Source organism: Pantherophis guttatus, chromosome 1 (genome assembly GCF_059756535.1).
Source record: "Pantherophis guttatus breed Tessera chromosome 1, ASM5975653v1, whole genome shotgun sequence".
NCBI classification, from domain to species: Eukaryota; Metazoa; Chordata; class Lepidosauria; order Squamata; family Colubridae; genus Pantherophis; species Pantherophis guttatus.
Window position 1 is genome coordinate 225,537,022 of NC_142063.1, and position 15,770 is coordinate 225,552,791.

The 15,770-nt window shown below is 41.0% G+C and overlaps 1 protein-coding gene across 1 annotated transcript in view; it reads right to left on the reverse strand.

The window, feature by feature from the left end:
- Positions 1-15,770, reverse strand: part of EYS (EGF-like photoreceptor maintenance factor) — a 765,120-nt gene continuing 749,350 nt past the window's right edge. Inside the window, exons 44-45 of the mRNA XM_087882471.1 lie at positions 6,657-6,818; positions 1-2,232 (exon numbers count right to left, since the gene is read on the reverse strand). Coding sequence (XP_087738597.1) covers positions 1,040-2,232; positions 6,657-6,818 — 1,355 coding nt within the window. The 3' untranslated portion in view covers positions 1-1,039. The remainder of the gene's footprint in view (positions 2,233-6,656; positions 6,819-15,770) is intronic.

Genomic DNA, 15,770 nt, shown 5'->3' on the forward strand with positions numbered 1-15,770 from the left:
TAATGGGTATAAGAAAAATTAACTTTATTTTTGAATAATAACCCCCATCTTGTGGATTTGTCATAGGAAACCATTTGACCCTGGTTGAGTTGATAAAATAAGTCTGAATATTCAGTTTCTTGAAAATGAAGTTTCTTAAAAATTTTGCAATTCAATTTGACAAGGAAATATTTAGGTCAGATTAAAATAGCAGAAATTAGATAGCGGAGGATAAGAAAGAAGAGAAGAAAATGGAGCTGAAACAAAAGAGGCAAAATACATTGATTTGAGAGGTTTCTTTCACAATTAAATGCAGGTGGGTGATTCTGGTGATGGTGATGAGGAATATGAGGAATGAATCATGAAAAGTACCTAAAAGACAAAGTCAGCAATTTTCAAGCATAAAGGAAACATGGGAAGGAAGAGTCAAAATCAAACTAGGATTGAGGTAAATGAATGACCTACAAGTCAGACTGTATGATTGGAAGAATTGAGTGGACAATCAAAGAGCATAGAAACAATCCATGAAAGCAACATGTTGAGTTTAATATTTTGTAAAAAATAAATCAGACAAGCAATAGGCTGCAAATTACAAGTGTTCTATTATGGACCATCTATAACAGGTGTGAAATTGAAGGCCTGGGACAGGATCCAGCCCATGGGGTGCTTAGATCTGAAAACTGAAGGACTGGCCCACGGTGCCTCTGTCAGTGAAAACAGAGCTTGGGAGGGCCACGGGTGGTCCTTGCGAGCTCCATTTTCGCTGGTAGAGGGTTGCAGGACACGGAGCTCGGGAGGACTGCGGGTGGCCCTTGTGAGCTCCACTTTTGGGAGCCTGTTTTCGCTGGCAGAGTGCTCGGGCCACCACAGGCGCCCCTGATGCGAGTAACGTCGAGCTGGCCATGCCCACCCTGGCCCCATGTGGTCAAACAATCCTGATGCAGCCTTCAACGAAATTGAGTTTAACACCCCTGATCTATAACTGCTTGCCCATAGTCTACCAGAGTGAGCTACTATAACAAATTTAAATAAACAATACAGCCTTGTCTCTATTACTTGGTTAGTCCTTATCTCCACTATATATATTATATCCTTGTGCCTTAGTTAGATTTATTTTTTTTGAATCCTGAAAAAGGGCAACATCCTTTATTTTACCAATTAGTTCTTGCTTAAATAGTCCTGAGGTGACAGCACTTACTCTCCTATCAAGTCCAAACCCTCCAAAATAGCAAATGCCCCCATAGTTTAGAACTGTATATTTTCTCTGTGGATCCAGATCTTCAAAAAGAACAAGTTCCTCATCAAGATACACTTCAATGAGAGTCCAGTTCTGCACAATGTCAACAAAATACCATTTTCTGCAGCACAGCATCTTTCTTTGGTGAATAAGAGGGACGGCAATTCTTTCTCCTAAGTTAACTACAACTTTTAGCATTCCGTTTTCAAGTCCTACTCCAAGGAAGTCATTATCTTCGTCTTCAGCCTTTCCTAACCAAAGGAGCAAACCATCCATTTGACCAGTGGTAAAATTGAAAGAGACCCTAGTAAATCTGAGATCTCTCTCTTCATAATTGGGATCAATGTACTTGATGTATGAATTGCCTGTGAACTTTGCAATCAAAAATGAGAGCTGTTTTTCACACCACAGGCCTGTCCAGCCAAGTTTACAGGCGCACGTATATGAAAATAAAACAGGGTTGGGTATACAAACACTTCCATGGAGACACTTACTATGTGAACAATAAATAGACCGCTCACATGTCTTCCCTATCCATTGCTTGGGGCACAAACAAGAGAAATCAGACTCTACAACTTTACATTTCCCATTGTTTTTACATACTCTATAGCCACAGGGTGTTCCATCGCAGTCTCCTATATTAGAACCACCTTTCGCTCCTTTCTCGTTGAGTTTTAATTCTTTGCCATTGACAAAGATCTCCCTAATGCAGCCAGTGAAGCCAGTGGGCTCATTCTTAATTGCCCTGGGATTAACCAAGTTTAAGAAAGGTAGTCCTCCTACATAGAAATCAGTTTGTGTATCTAAGGAAGTCATGCCATTAGTAGCTTTCTGAGTTACGTTGATTCCATCAAGATCCAAGTAGCCTTCGTTACCAACTCTTCCTGCTTTAATTAAAAGCCAGGTCTTATTTGTGCTATGGACAGGTTGGAATGTCTGTAAAACTACTGTTCTGTCCCCAAGGTTGTAACGTAGTTGTATATATCCACTTGCCATGGTGATACTTAGGAAGTCCCCTAAAGAGAAAAAGATGCAACACATTAGTATCTCTGAGCAAGTAAAAAATCAACTAAACAATAAGTTAGCTTTTAGCAGTCTGGTATCTTCCATATGTGTCAACATTACAACATCCAGAATGCCAAGGCAGCACTGGATATCACTCTGCCATTAGTTAGCAATCTGAAGATACTCAGATGAATCTCATGGTACTTGTTTGTTAAGGTTTACATAACTACCAAATAAGAATTGCATTGCTAAGCTTTACATAATAGCAGCTGAAGAAAAGAGTCTGGGTTGGTTTGTTTTTTTACATAATGTGCTTTGCAAACCAAGCAACGGCATCCCCTCTGTTTTGGCTGCCACTAACCAATATTCTCCTGGGCCTTTCGTCATTCTAAGTATGTTTGCTTTGGCAGGCTCCTTGGAAGGCAAACATGACAAATGGCAAACTCTTTTTCTTTTAAGGGTTCAAATGGTGGTTTGAAATGTATGTTTGTGGCACTAAGTAAATTTCCTACCAAGGCTTTCTCTTCTATCCTGTTACACATACTCTTCTTAAATACAGTAAAACAACCTTGTTGGATTTAAATATAAATCATTTTCAAGAAACCGTATTTAAAATTTCTTTTTTGAGTATTGAGCACTGTTCTGTTTTGGTTTTTTTATTTTTCCAAAGAAAAAATTAGGAGCTCGTTTTTTTTTTCTCTCTCTCTCTCTCTCTTTTAAATGATGTCCTGGTTTAGGTTTGGTTTTGATAAGAGCTGGGGAATTTGAGAGAGAGAAGGAGAGAAAGTTTCACTAAGATACATAGTGTGTGCTTCATGCAGTTGGGCTCAATGTGGATCAGGGTAGGATGAGGAGTGGCAGATGTAAAAAAAAAACCAAAAACCCACATTTTCCCACCAGTGAAGCTGGATGGAACATTTATGAGTTGCAATTTGTCACTGAAAGAACACATTTTCTTTGGATTTGAAATGTTACATCCTGTTTTAGTTTTAAAGTAATATTTCGAAGAACCAGTGACCGACCTTCATTACAACATGTATTCAAGCAAAAAAAAAAAAAGATGATGTGTTTTGCTGCTACAGACTTTTCTTTGGAATAGTCACCCTTGTTCACAGTCTTAACAGATAATCTGTGCAAAGGCATCATTTAATAGATTGTCTAGCATTTGCCTTGTACTACCTTCACCACCTCAAATAAATCGTTTTTCTTAAAGCTCAAAGAACGGAGATGCACAACACTTGTGACTTATTTGGAGAGGCACAGTTTAATCCTAGATACTGACATAACAGAGGCTTCAACCTTTTCCTATTTGAAGGATCCAAGAAAGAAAGCACTTTCATTTTGTTCTGTTATGTTTTTAATGCACAAAGAAGCAAAGAAGCAAAAGAGGGGCAGTAAGCGGAATAAAATGTGATCGCAAGATTTATTTAATTGGACTTTCACTTTATTTGCCCTTCACTTTATTTGCATAGTCTTTCTAAAAGGCAGAAGAACAATCTACCTTGAAGTTGGGCTCAAAAATTTGAAAAATCAAAAGCAACCTTTAGTTCTTTTATAGACTTCTTCACAAACCAGTTCCATCATGGGCACAAATCTTCTTTTTGATTGTTTTTCTGTTTACGTCAACACAGGAGTTTAAAGCAGGGGTCTCCAAACTTGACAACTTTAAGACTTATGGACTTCAACTCCCAGAATTCCCAGCAAGCAAAGTTGCTAAATTTGGAGATCCCTAGTTTAGAGCCTCGAAAGAAGTTTATGAAAAACGGCACCTGACTGGTCAAAAGCCCCTGTTCCCGGTCTTTTTACTCAGACAAAACTTCATGCTTTTAAAATCTTCTTTTCCCTTGTGCAATGTCCTAGATTTTCCTCACAGAGTTCAAAAGCAAAGAGAATAAATACATTCCATAATCTTACCTTTAAACCTCCCCTATTTTATCCTGGTGAAAAACCGCAAATATTATTTTATTTCAGAAACGTAGAAGCATTTGCATACATTTTAAAAAATAGCAAGCAAATGGTACAAAAATGGAAATAGGGGCTGAGCTGAGTAGTATGACAAAAATGGCAGTAGAATTGAACATGAGAAAATGTTTCAGTGTTGAGAACAAATGACTGTCTGGAATATTTTGTCCATCCATGCATGAGGCATGAGTGAAGCTTGATGGGGCTGTAAGTCAAAGGAGGCAGTGGCTTTGTTTGTTGCTCCACTGGCTGCCTGAATTGGCCTGAAAAGCTGGAATAGGCCTGGACACTGGAGGTTCCTCTTCCCTGCTGTAGCCCTTTGAAACTGTATTAGGAAATATCGTTGAAAGCAAAAGTTTCTAAAATGAGCAGATTATGGAAGCAGATGACTCAGAAAATATGGCAGCATCACATTCTTTGGATGGAGTGATTGATGCTAATTGTTCAGAAAATAGGATTCTTTCTGAAACATAGAAAATCTGCATGGTTCTCAAAGCTACTGACTATGTTAGGAGTGGCCTGTCTAGAAGCACCTTTGGGTTGCTGCTCCCAGACCCTCCTAATACTGTTGTCCTGACTCAGCTCCCCAAACACGACAAACTCTCTGACGTTTAACTCAAAGAGTCCTTTATTGTACTTATTGGACTATTGTAATGCTCTCTACATGGGGCTCCCCTTGAAGAGCACTCGGAGGCTCCAACTGGTCCAGAATGCGGCCGCGCGGGTGGTTATGGGTGCAACTCGTTGCGCCCACGTGACACCCCTCCTGCGCGAGCTGCACTGGCTCCCAGTGGTCTTCCGGGTGCGATTCAAGGTGTTGGTCACCACCTTTAAAGCGCTCCATGGCATAGGACCCGGGTACCTTCGAGACCGACTTCTGCCACCAATAGCCTCCCACCGACCAGTTCGCTCCCACAGAGAGGGTCTCCTCAGGGTGCCATCGGCCAAGTTATGTCGGCTGGCGACACCCAGGGGGAGGGCCTTCTCTGTGGGAGCCCCAGCCCTGTGGAATGAACTGCCCCTGGAAATACGTAAGATCTCCGACCTCCGGGTGTTTCGCTGTGCACTAAAGACCCTGTTGTTCCGCCAGGCCGGGCTATTAACATAACGATTTTAAATTGGGGTATTTTAAATTCTGGGATTTTAATTGGAGCCTAATTATTTAATGATTTTAAATTTTAAATTGTTGTTTTGTTTTGTGTTTTTAATAGGCTGTACACCGCCCTGAGTCCTTCAGGAGAAGGGTGGTATAGAAATAAAATTATTATTATTATTATTATTATTATTATTATTATTATTATTATTATTATTATTATTATTATTATTACCGCTGGCAGCACTGGCAAAAAAGTTTCTCATTGCAGGTTGTCTGCCACATCTATTCATCTCCGCCCCCTGCCTTTTATCCCCAGAGCTAGGGTGGGGCTTCGCTAGCAGCGGTGGTTCTTCCTTCCCAAGGATCGGCCCATGTATTTCCACTGCTCTCCTCTCCTCTGCCTTCTGCACATCCGTGCATCAAGCATTGGACCCAGCTGTTCCTCTTCTTCCTCATCAGCCACCTCCAGACCTGGGGGCTGTTGACTCTCCATCTGAGGGCTGACGGACAGCCTAGGCTCTGCCTCTGTCTGTCTCTCTGCCAACTCCACTCCTCTTCACCCTCAGAGCTCTCAGGTTGCCTTGATGCTGACCCTGACTCCCATGGCACCGCCGCCTCCTTTGATTTGGCTGCTGGAGGGGTTGGCGGCTGACAGGCCACAACAACTGTCTTAATTGTAATGGTCGCAGCTGACTTGAGTGCATTTTGTTTTTAGTGTAAAAGTGGTCAACTTAATCATGCACTATCATTATGATTTGTCATGCAATGAGCCGGATCTTTAGATTGGATTTGGCATTTTTGTTCAGTTATCGAGCCCTTTCCAAGGACCTGGGATGGTCAGGTGGTGTTGTTTGATGGTGCTAAAGGTACCATCACAGGATGTTTATCAATTCATTCATGTCAAGGAATTGCGCAGCACCTGTCCAGATGAAATTGGAGACACGGACACAAACTTCTTGTCTTTTATATAAATATAAACATATTTAATATTCAAATTTATAGCAGTCTTTGTCATCATCCAGAAAAGGAAGAACGTAAGATCGTCAGGAACACAGGCACGTCATGAGGTAAATCTAAAACAGAATACAGAACACACCGGGGGGAAAAAAGAGGGGGGGGGAAGGAAATACCCCCTTTATAATCACAGCAACTAATAACAGCGTAGATTACATCATGCATGAGTCAGCACTCTGTAATCAACTACAACTGTGTGTTCTGGCCTATTGTACATTTTGCTGTTCCAGCTACTAAATTCAATATCCTAACAATTCACCTCTTGCAAAATCATGACACATTAATCAAATCAGGTAATATTTCATTTGGCCTTTCTCCCCCCCTCCCCACCCCCATCACATGATAGTAAAATGAAAGCCTTACCTGATCGTGAGCTCAGATGCTGAGCAGTGTAAAAGAGGATGCCGTTTCCTGAAAAGGTCTGGAATTGCATCCAGATATGAACTTTGTGTCGAATGTTGAAGGGCTCAAATGACATCCAGGAAGATTTGCGGTTGCTGAATGACGCATCGCTAATGGTTAAAGCTATGAAACATAACAGGAAAGAGATTTCATCTCCACTAATAACAGAATCTTTTAAGATTTCTTTTGTTCTTATCTAAATACAGTTACATTAATCCCAATTTAAATTCCCCTCCCTAATTTAATTTACTGCATTTTATACTAGAAACAAGGAATGGTGAGCAGGTGTGCTTGGTGTAGGCAATGTCTAATGGACCCAAACAGAGATGCAGTCAAGTCTCAGATTATGTGACTTCTTTACATTAAGGAAAGCTTCTATTCAGAGAAGAGTTCTAGAAAAGGGGAAACAGAGGCCACAGAACATTCTCATGGCAAATTGGGGAACACAGCTAAGTTTATTTATTTATTTTATTTATTTATTAGTTTGATTTATATGCCGCCCTTCTCCGGAGACTCAGGGTGGCTTACAATGCATTAAGCAATAGCTTTCATAGTTTTGTATATACCTGCTTAGTAGGGCTTTTTTGCCCCCCCCACAAGCGGTGTTCTATTTTATACAAAGTCAGCTTATTGCCCCCACAAACCGGGTCCTCATTTTACCTACCTCGGAAGGATCGAAGGCTGAGTCAACCTTGAGCCTGGTGAGAATTGAACTCGCAGTAATTGCAGGCAGCTGGCCGCTAAGTGCTACTTTAACAGCAGTTTAGTCCGCTGCACCACCAAGGCTCATGTCACAGAAGTTGGACTCTTCTGTGAATTTTCTGAACCATACTGATTATGCGTGGACTGATGACATTGTATTGGACTGCATCATCATACTGCATTGGTTTATTTACTCGGGTTAAATGAATCATGATAATCCAATCTGCCAATTTTGTTTGAGAGCAGTATCCAAAGCACTGACTAGTAACTTAAAAACTGTCATTTTTATGAAATACATATATTTCCTTCATGTTTCACTAATTAAACCAAGCAGGATGCTTGAAAACTGCGTAGAAGAGTACCGAGATCTTTTATCAAGAGATCTGAAAACTTGTGCTGATGCTAGATTGGGCCTCAACCACAAAATTCTTTTGACATCTCTCTCTCTCCCCTCCCCCCCTCCCCCCCCTCTCCCTCTCTCTATATCTCTCTCTCTCTCCCCCTCTGTTTGTATCTCTCTGTCTCTGTCTTAGCCGCTTCCCCATTCTCCGCCGTTGCCCTTAACTTCTCAGGCCAGGTGAGGAGTGATTGGGAGGGGAGGGCGAGGTGTGGGGCCAGCCAGTGGTGGGATCACCTGACAGGGAGCCACAGCAGAGGACCCAAAGAGCCAGCCTACACTAAGCGAATGCCATAGTCATCAAGCAAATGTGATGGCCATTAAACAAACCCTTTGTACCCGATGAACATTTAAACTATTGCTGAGCACATTGTAAGCCGCCCTGAGTCTTCGGAGAAGGGCGGCATAAAATCAAATTAAAAAAACAACAACAACAACACTGGTTTCCAGCAAAAAAAACTTTCATATATCGTGGTCATGTGACCACAGGACGCTGCAAACTGCTGTAAATGCAGACCACTTGCCAAACTCCTAAAATGCAATAATGTGACCACAGGTGGTATGTGTGTGTGTGTCCGTCAGAACTTGAAACTGAGTCGCAGAGGACTGTTATAATTTCAACTGGTCACTAAGCAACTGATTGTCAGTCAAGGATTGCCTGTATGACATTTCATGTATTGTGATAGGTCTGGAAAGTAACTTTATAGTAACTTTATCCCTTTATAGAATAACAAGTGTGTTCAAAAACAAAACTCTGATACTAACCTGTTCCTCAATGTTGGGACAACACAAATCCCATTTGACCAATTAGAATCATGGGACTTTGTTGACTTTACAAGCACCGTTGCTACAGCGTATTCCTCTTTCCCTCTTGCACTCATTATTCTCCCCCAGGTGCCTTACAATGCACCCCAGCTCACCAATCACATATTTGTCTTCTAGGTTTATCTGTTGTCATGGATGCTCCTCTCTCTAGATAATAATTTGCACTGCAGCTTTGTACAACCTGCACCCTCCCATTTCATTACAGTAGAGTCTTTTTAACCTTTGACCTCAGGAACATTCAAGAATCTTGAAATGAACAGCAATGGCAATGTCACACATGGCAGGTACTTATTGCTCCCCAGAGTTTTAATACAGGAAAAAAAATCTGTGTGTAAAAAAGAGATAATGAACCTCTTCTGTTCCTATTTAAGGTGTTATAACTGAGGATTGATGTGTTTTCCCCTTATTGGAATAGCAGAGGATGATCTGAGCCTGGTTAATTGTGAAAAGCCTCTTGGCTACGTCAATTGTTTTTTTTTAAAAAAAAAGCTAGGGAGCCTACTAATGGATTTCTTATGTTCTATGTAATGTAGTTCCAACAAGAATTGAATACGCTATATATAATGTAAAACAGCTTCTAGAAATAGTATGCAACTGAATTAGGCTGCATGGCTTGACAGCCAGGAACTTGGATGTGTGGATCAGTATAACTCCTCTATAAATGAAATGTCATTTTTTAAAATTGCTCTACATCAATTTCATGCTCTGATCTTAATTTCTTTTCTCATTAATAGTCTCATTACTATGACACCATGGTTTGTCAATTGCAGCAATGAAGCAAATTTTGGAACTCTTAGATGTTTATTCATTTTTCTAAGCTGCTTTATATGCAATTGTTTAGATTAGGAGTAAAGTAAAAGAAGATGCTGCTGATATTCCCACATAATGTTAAGAATATTACATATGGAAATTTATAGAAGAAATCTCAACTCTGTAGGTTTATATTGGATTCTTGTTGTCTCATAAATTGCTAAACTAATCTCAGCAATTGAGAAAATGTTTGATAGAAATGGCATATAAGCCTTTATTAGTGAGAGAATATATTAAGAAATCCCTGTCTGCTTTATTCATTATACCCACTGGAGCAGGGGTGGGTCCTAATTTTTTTTACTACCGGTTCTGTGGGTGTGGCTTATTTTGTGGGCGTGGCTTGATGGTCATGTGACAATTATTTAGGATTTGGCAGAGATACTGGTCTACCAGGCTTTTAACTGCTTGCAGAGCTGTACCGATCTACCCATTTATTTTTGCAGGCAATAGTCTACTCATTTATTTTTGCAGGCACCTATCTACCCATGTATTTTTGCAGGCACTGGTTTACCTATTTATTTTTGCAGGTACTGGTCTACTTGTATTTTTGCAGGCACTGGTCTATCCATTTATTTTTGCAGGCATCGGTCTACTCATTTGTTTTCTTTTAACACTGATCAGCTGTAGGGCGGCCCTTTAAAGCCCCGTGGCAAGAGTTTAAACAGTTTTTTTCCCTCTAGCCATCAGCTGGGACTCGGGAGGCAGCAATAGATTGGGGGTGGGGCCAAATAAAAGGCAAGAATAACGTGGGGTGGGTGGGTGGAGAATTAGTTTGGTGACGTCATACCGTCACCGCTACCGGCTCGGCGGAACCGGGCGGAATCGGGAGGAACCCACCACTGCACTAGAGTTGTTTAATGTATTGGAAAAGTGAATATGGAAGGCCCAGCTAGTTCTTTAAACAAAGCAGAGATTTAGTGGATCACAGTTTAGGATTTATCATTTACTTATTTATTTATTAAATTTATATACCATCCATCTCACAGTCACACAATGTTGGAAGCACACAATCTGATAAAACAGTATTATAAAAGTTTAAAGCAGTAAAACAATAAATATAACATTACAATAATAGAGAAATACATTAGCTAAGATAGGTGCGTGTGTGTGTGGGGGGGGGTGTACAATGAAGTAGAGGTGGGATCTTTTATTAATCCAGTAACCACTTCCAGGATGACATGGCCCCATCCTAGTCCCAGGCCAACAGCCAGAGCCAGGTTTTAAGGTCCCTCCTTAAGGCCAAGAGAGTGGGTGAGGATCTCAATATTCCAGAGGGCAGGAGCTACAGAAGAAAAGGCTCTTTTCTTGGATCTCGCTAAGCATAATTCCTTGATTGACAGGGTCTGCAGTGTACCCTTTCTGCTGGCACAAGCCCAATCCCATTCTCAGGTAACCTGGATCTATGTCAAAAAGGGATTTATAGGTAATAAGCAACACCTTGGATTGGACCTGGACTTGCATAGTTCATAGCTGTGTGGACAATTTGTAATCTACTGGATAAGAAGATTAAGGACACCTTTGAACTTTGATGTTGAAGAACCCCATGATCATCAAAAAACCCAACCTATGGCTCACTGAACAAATCAACTCAGAATTCTCACTGGAGGCACATATGACAAGGCTCAAATTATCCTAATTTAGGCACATTGTGTGAAGACCTAACTCTCTACAGAAGGCCTTAATGCTGGGGGAAGTGGAAGGAAAAAGAAGATGATGGTGACCAGTAGCAAGGTAGATGGGACTCAGGTCTAATTGCTGTGATTGCACCATCGGAAGATCTAAAAGGACAGGTTAGGGATAGAGTGTCATAGTGGGGGGGGGGAATCTGTGTAATTGCTAAGAGTTGAAAATGACTTGATGGCACATAGTCAAACAATAGTTCAGTTGGTTAGAACACTAGCGTAAAACCAATAGGGTAAATATGAAAATGGATTTTCTGTCCTGCAGGAAAGGGATGAGTTTATACTTGACTTCACCAGTGAGGTGGATGCCTTGATAATTAGCCTGCAATCTTGTTAAGTAAGAAATATTTGTTATCCACAAGATCAATCTGTAATATTACTCCTACCACCATTTTGAGCTCCCTTCACTAGATATATTATTCTGAAAAGAAAGGTTTTTTCCCCCTTATTATTTATTTTTATAAGCATGAGGCAGAATCACCACTGTGGCCATCAAGATTTATTAATAACATTTCTTGGTTGGAAAAAATACCTAACATAATTTGAGCCTTATTTATTTATTTACTTATTTATATCTCACCTTTATTATTTTTATAAATATTACAAGGTGGCAAACACACACACTAGTCCTTCCTTCTCCCATTTTGCCCACAACAACAATCCTGTGAAGCTGAGAGAGAGACAGAGTGACTGGCCTAAGGTCACCCAACTGGCTTTCATGCCTAAAATGGGATTAGAACTAAGAGTCTCCTAGTTTCTAGCCTGGTGTCTTAACCACTAGACAAAACTGCCTCTTTTGTACTTGTACACAGTACTACATAGAATTAAGCAGAGAATCAAAGAGATGTATATATACACAGGTTGTTTTTAGGTTAACAACCATTTGTTCAATGACCATCCAAAGTTATGGCAGCACTGAACAAATGATATTTTGGCCCCTGAAGTTTTGGCTGATGTAGCACTCTCACATTCATATGACCAAAATTTGAGGCATTTCTCTCTCTATTCCCCCCTCCCTGTAGATCTTTGCTCTTCTGGTTGGCTAGCACAGGGACACTTCTCAGTAGTGGCAGTGGAGCTCAGGCCAAAGTAGAGACATATTCTTTTTTTAAAAAAGGTTTTTTTTGGTTTAATTGAAGCAATTGGATTTTTTTAAATTAACAAAGTGTTAATAAAAAATAACAATACTTGTATAATTAAAATAAATAAGTATTAAGGATTTCTGGTTATTATAAATAATTATTCAATACAGCATATTAAAGCCATTAAAACTGTATCATATCAGAAAAGACTTCAGACTCCGACCTCAACTATGCAAGAAATCCACTGTTATGGCACCTGAGATACTGTAGGTAACCATTCAGTCCTGCTTAAAAATGGAGCTGAGTCAGTCCACCTCTTTGCAATGCTGTCTGCATAACATCAAACAGCTCAGACTCTCAAAACATTCCATTAACTCCTGGACTGCAGCCCTGTGTATGCTAACCCTGCTGGAATAAATTTGTTGATTTGAACGGGACTTGTTGCTGAATAAACACCCATAGGTGTGGGTCACTAATTGCTAAATTAGGTTTAGGCAGCCCTGCTGCCATCTCCTAACATCCCATTTGTTGCATCCTGAATCCTGAAATTCCACTGCCAATCTCTATGGGAATACTGTAGAGTTTTTTAGTTTGTTCTACAGGTATGTTTGGGGATGTTAAGTATTGGAATGGCAATACTGGATTATATTAAATATGTAAGTCTGTGGTTTTCTGAATAAAGTTCAATGTTCCGTTACTGAGCCTGGTAGCTCAGCAGACTAAAAGCAATATGATTAACACCAGCTGTCTGCAATTACTGTAAGTTCGAATCTCACCAGGCTCAAGGTTGACTCAGCCTTTCATCCTTTCTAAGGTAGGTTAAATGAGGACCCAGTATGTGGGGGCAATGAGCTGACTTTGTATAAATATACAAAAGGATGAAGGCTATTGCTTAACGCATTGTAAGCCACCCTGAGTCTCCAGAGAAGGGCGGCATATAAATCAAATTAAAAAAAAAAAACCTGCAATTTTGTGAGACCAAAAATTGCATCCTTTCACTATGCATATCAAATAAAGAATATTTTATTTTATAATGTATTGGAAAATTGGCAGCAAGGAAGTTAAGTGTACTCAAACAACATTTTAACATTCAGAGTAGTAAAACGGCTTGTGTGTGTGTGTGTGTGTGTGTATAAGCATGCATTACACGCATTCTACATTAACCTCTGAGACCCTTTGTGGTGACTGCAGTAGAGAAAATCTTGTGCCACAATAAAACTGCCGATTTGTTAAGGTGCCAGAAGATTGTCAGAATAGAGCTGGAAGGGACCTTGGAGGTCTTTTTGTCCAAACCCCTGGCAGGAGACCCTATACCTGTGATGGCGAACCTATGGCTCGTGTGCCACAGATGACACGCGGAGCCATATCTGTGGGCACACAAATGTTGCCCTAGCTCAGCTCCAGGACGCATGTGCTCGCTGGCCACCTGATTTTCGGGCCTTCCGGGCTCACTGGAAGTTGGGAAACGGGCTGTTTCCAGCCTCCAGGGGGAGTGAGGAAGGCCATTTTCCCCCTCCCCAGGCTCCTAGAAAGCCTCTGGAGCATGGGGAGGGCGAAAAACAGGCCTACCGGGCCCACCGGGCCCTCATGTGTCAAAAGTGGGGGAGCGGGGCGCATTGAATTATGGGTGTGGGCACACACGCGTGCAACCCCCCCGCGCTCCCCCTGCTTTTGGCATGCAATGGCAAAAAGGTTAGCCATCACTGCCCTATACCATTTCAGACAAGTGGATGTCCAGTCTCTTCTTAAAAACCTTCAGTGATGAAGCACCCACAAATTCTGAAGGCAAGACGTTCTATTGGTTACTTGTTCTCCCTATTAGCAACTTTCTCCTTAATTCCAGGTTCCAGAAACAGAACAATTCTTCCTTGTTTTGCTGCAAGAGACTTACGGCAATATTTCTAGCAGATCTGCCTCTCCTTGGCTTCTTGTCATGTTGGAGGTATGCTATTTTCAAGGTCATTTCTGTGTCGAGTAAATGTGGACATGTCTATGAGCCCTCCTTCCTTAGCAAAATTCAGCCCTTGTTAAAATGGGAGCTTATCGATGCCTCATTCTGATTCTTCTTAATATCTTGGGCATTTAAAGCCCAGTGAAAGTTTTGCCAACAAAAACAGCAGCATAAGGCTCAGTACACCCTGACCTAGAGATGACAAATATGAGCATAGTTGGGACAGGATAACTTGGAGTTCCCAGCCATGAGAGTGACACAGCAGACAGCAAAGAAATCCTGCTGACGGGTTTCTCATGAGCCAGGAACGCACAAGCTATGTGCCCTCCCAACCTTTGGTACAAATGAAGCATCATTTGTAATGCAATAATATGTAATAAATGTAATGCTATCACAGTCATTACAGCATTATTTCAGTGTTACAGTAATATATAGGCAGTGATTATTTTTAATCCTGCTCCCATCAGTCTCACCCACTTTTTGACATGTACTGTTCCTCTGCTTCGCCAGTCATGGCGGGTACCAGAATGCTGATGAGACAGGAAGGTCTCTTCTTTTATTAACATTTCTCCAGTTATTGCTAGCGCCTGAGCAGTCATTTCCCACCTTCACTGTTTATAAGCACAGAGCCAGTAAAAGTAAAACTCAATGTCGTTGGTAAAAGAAACTGCTATCCTATGCTGCCATCTACAGATTATTCTTCATTATAGTAGTCTAATATGTCTTCTATGTACAAGATTGTTAAATAATCTTTCTTTCCATAGATTTATTTTAGATTCCTATACGCTTTACTTGTTATACTTCTATTTCCCAAACTAATGAGGTCAACATTTATTCTGTTTGAACTAGCTGGCTGTGCTTTATTTACTGAAGGGCAGTGAAGGGCAGTTAATTTAACTTTATGGTAAATAAACTCGGTGTTGCACCTTCTCGATTATTTTTCAGCTGCCAGCCTTATAATGCTTCCTTCATTTTACATGGCAATTAGAGTTGTCTGAGTCTAAATTTGAGTTGCGGAAAGCTGATTTTTTTCCAGTTTCTCTCCATCTCTTTTCATTTATCGAACCTGATAATGGGCAAGAGGGTCAAGACTGTTTTCTTTCCTTAGATGCCTTAAGTGCAGTTGTATCAAGCATAATCAAGCCTGGGAAATGCATCAGTCCTGGTGTGTTTGTGTGTGTGTGAGCTCTTTGAATACAATCAGGTAACCAGTTAAGGTCCATGATGTGTGGGAAGCCACCCGTTCTGCATACAGAGTTTCTAATGAGACTTTTTATTGTTGTTGCTACATCACTAGGACAGAGAACAGTGACAGCAGTTAAAGCAGCAAGTATCTACAGAAAGTTAATATAAGTAGTCCTTGGTGCCAGTGGTGAAATCCAATTTTTTTTACTACCGGTTCTGTGGGCATGGCTTGGTGGGCATGGTGTAGCTTGTGGGCGTGGCTTGGTGGGCATGGCAGGGGAAGGATATTGCAAAATCTCCATTCCCACCCCACTCCAGGGGAAGGATTTTGCAAAATCTCCATTCCCACCCCACTCCTGGGTGAAGGATACTGCAAAATCTCCATTCCCACCCCACTCCAGGGGAAGGATATTGCAAAATCTCCATTCCCACCCCACTCTG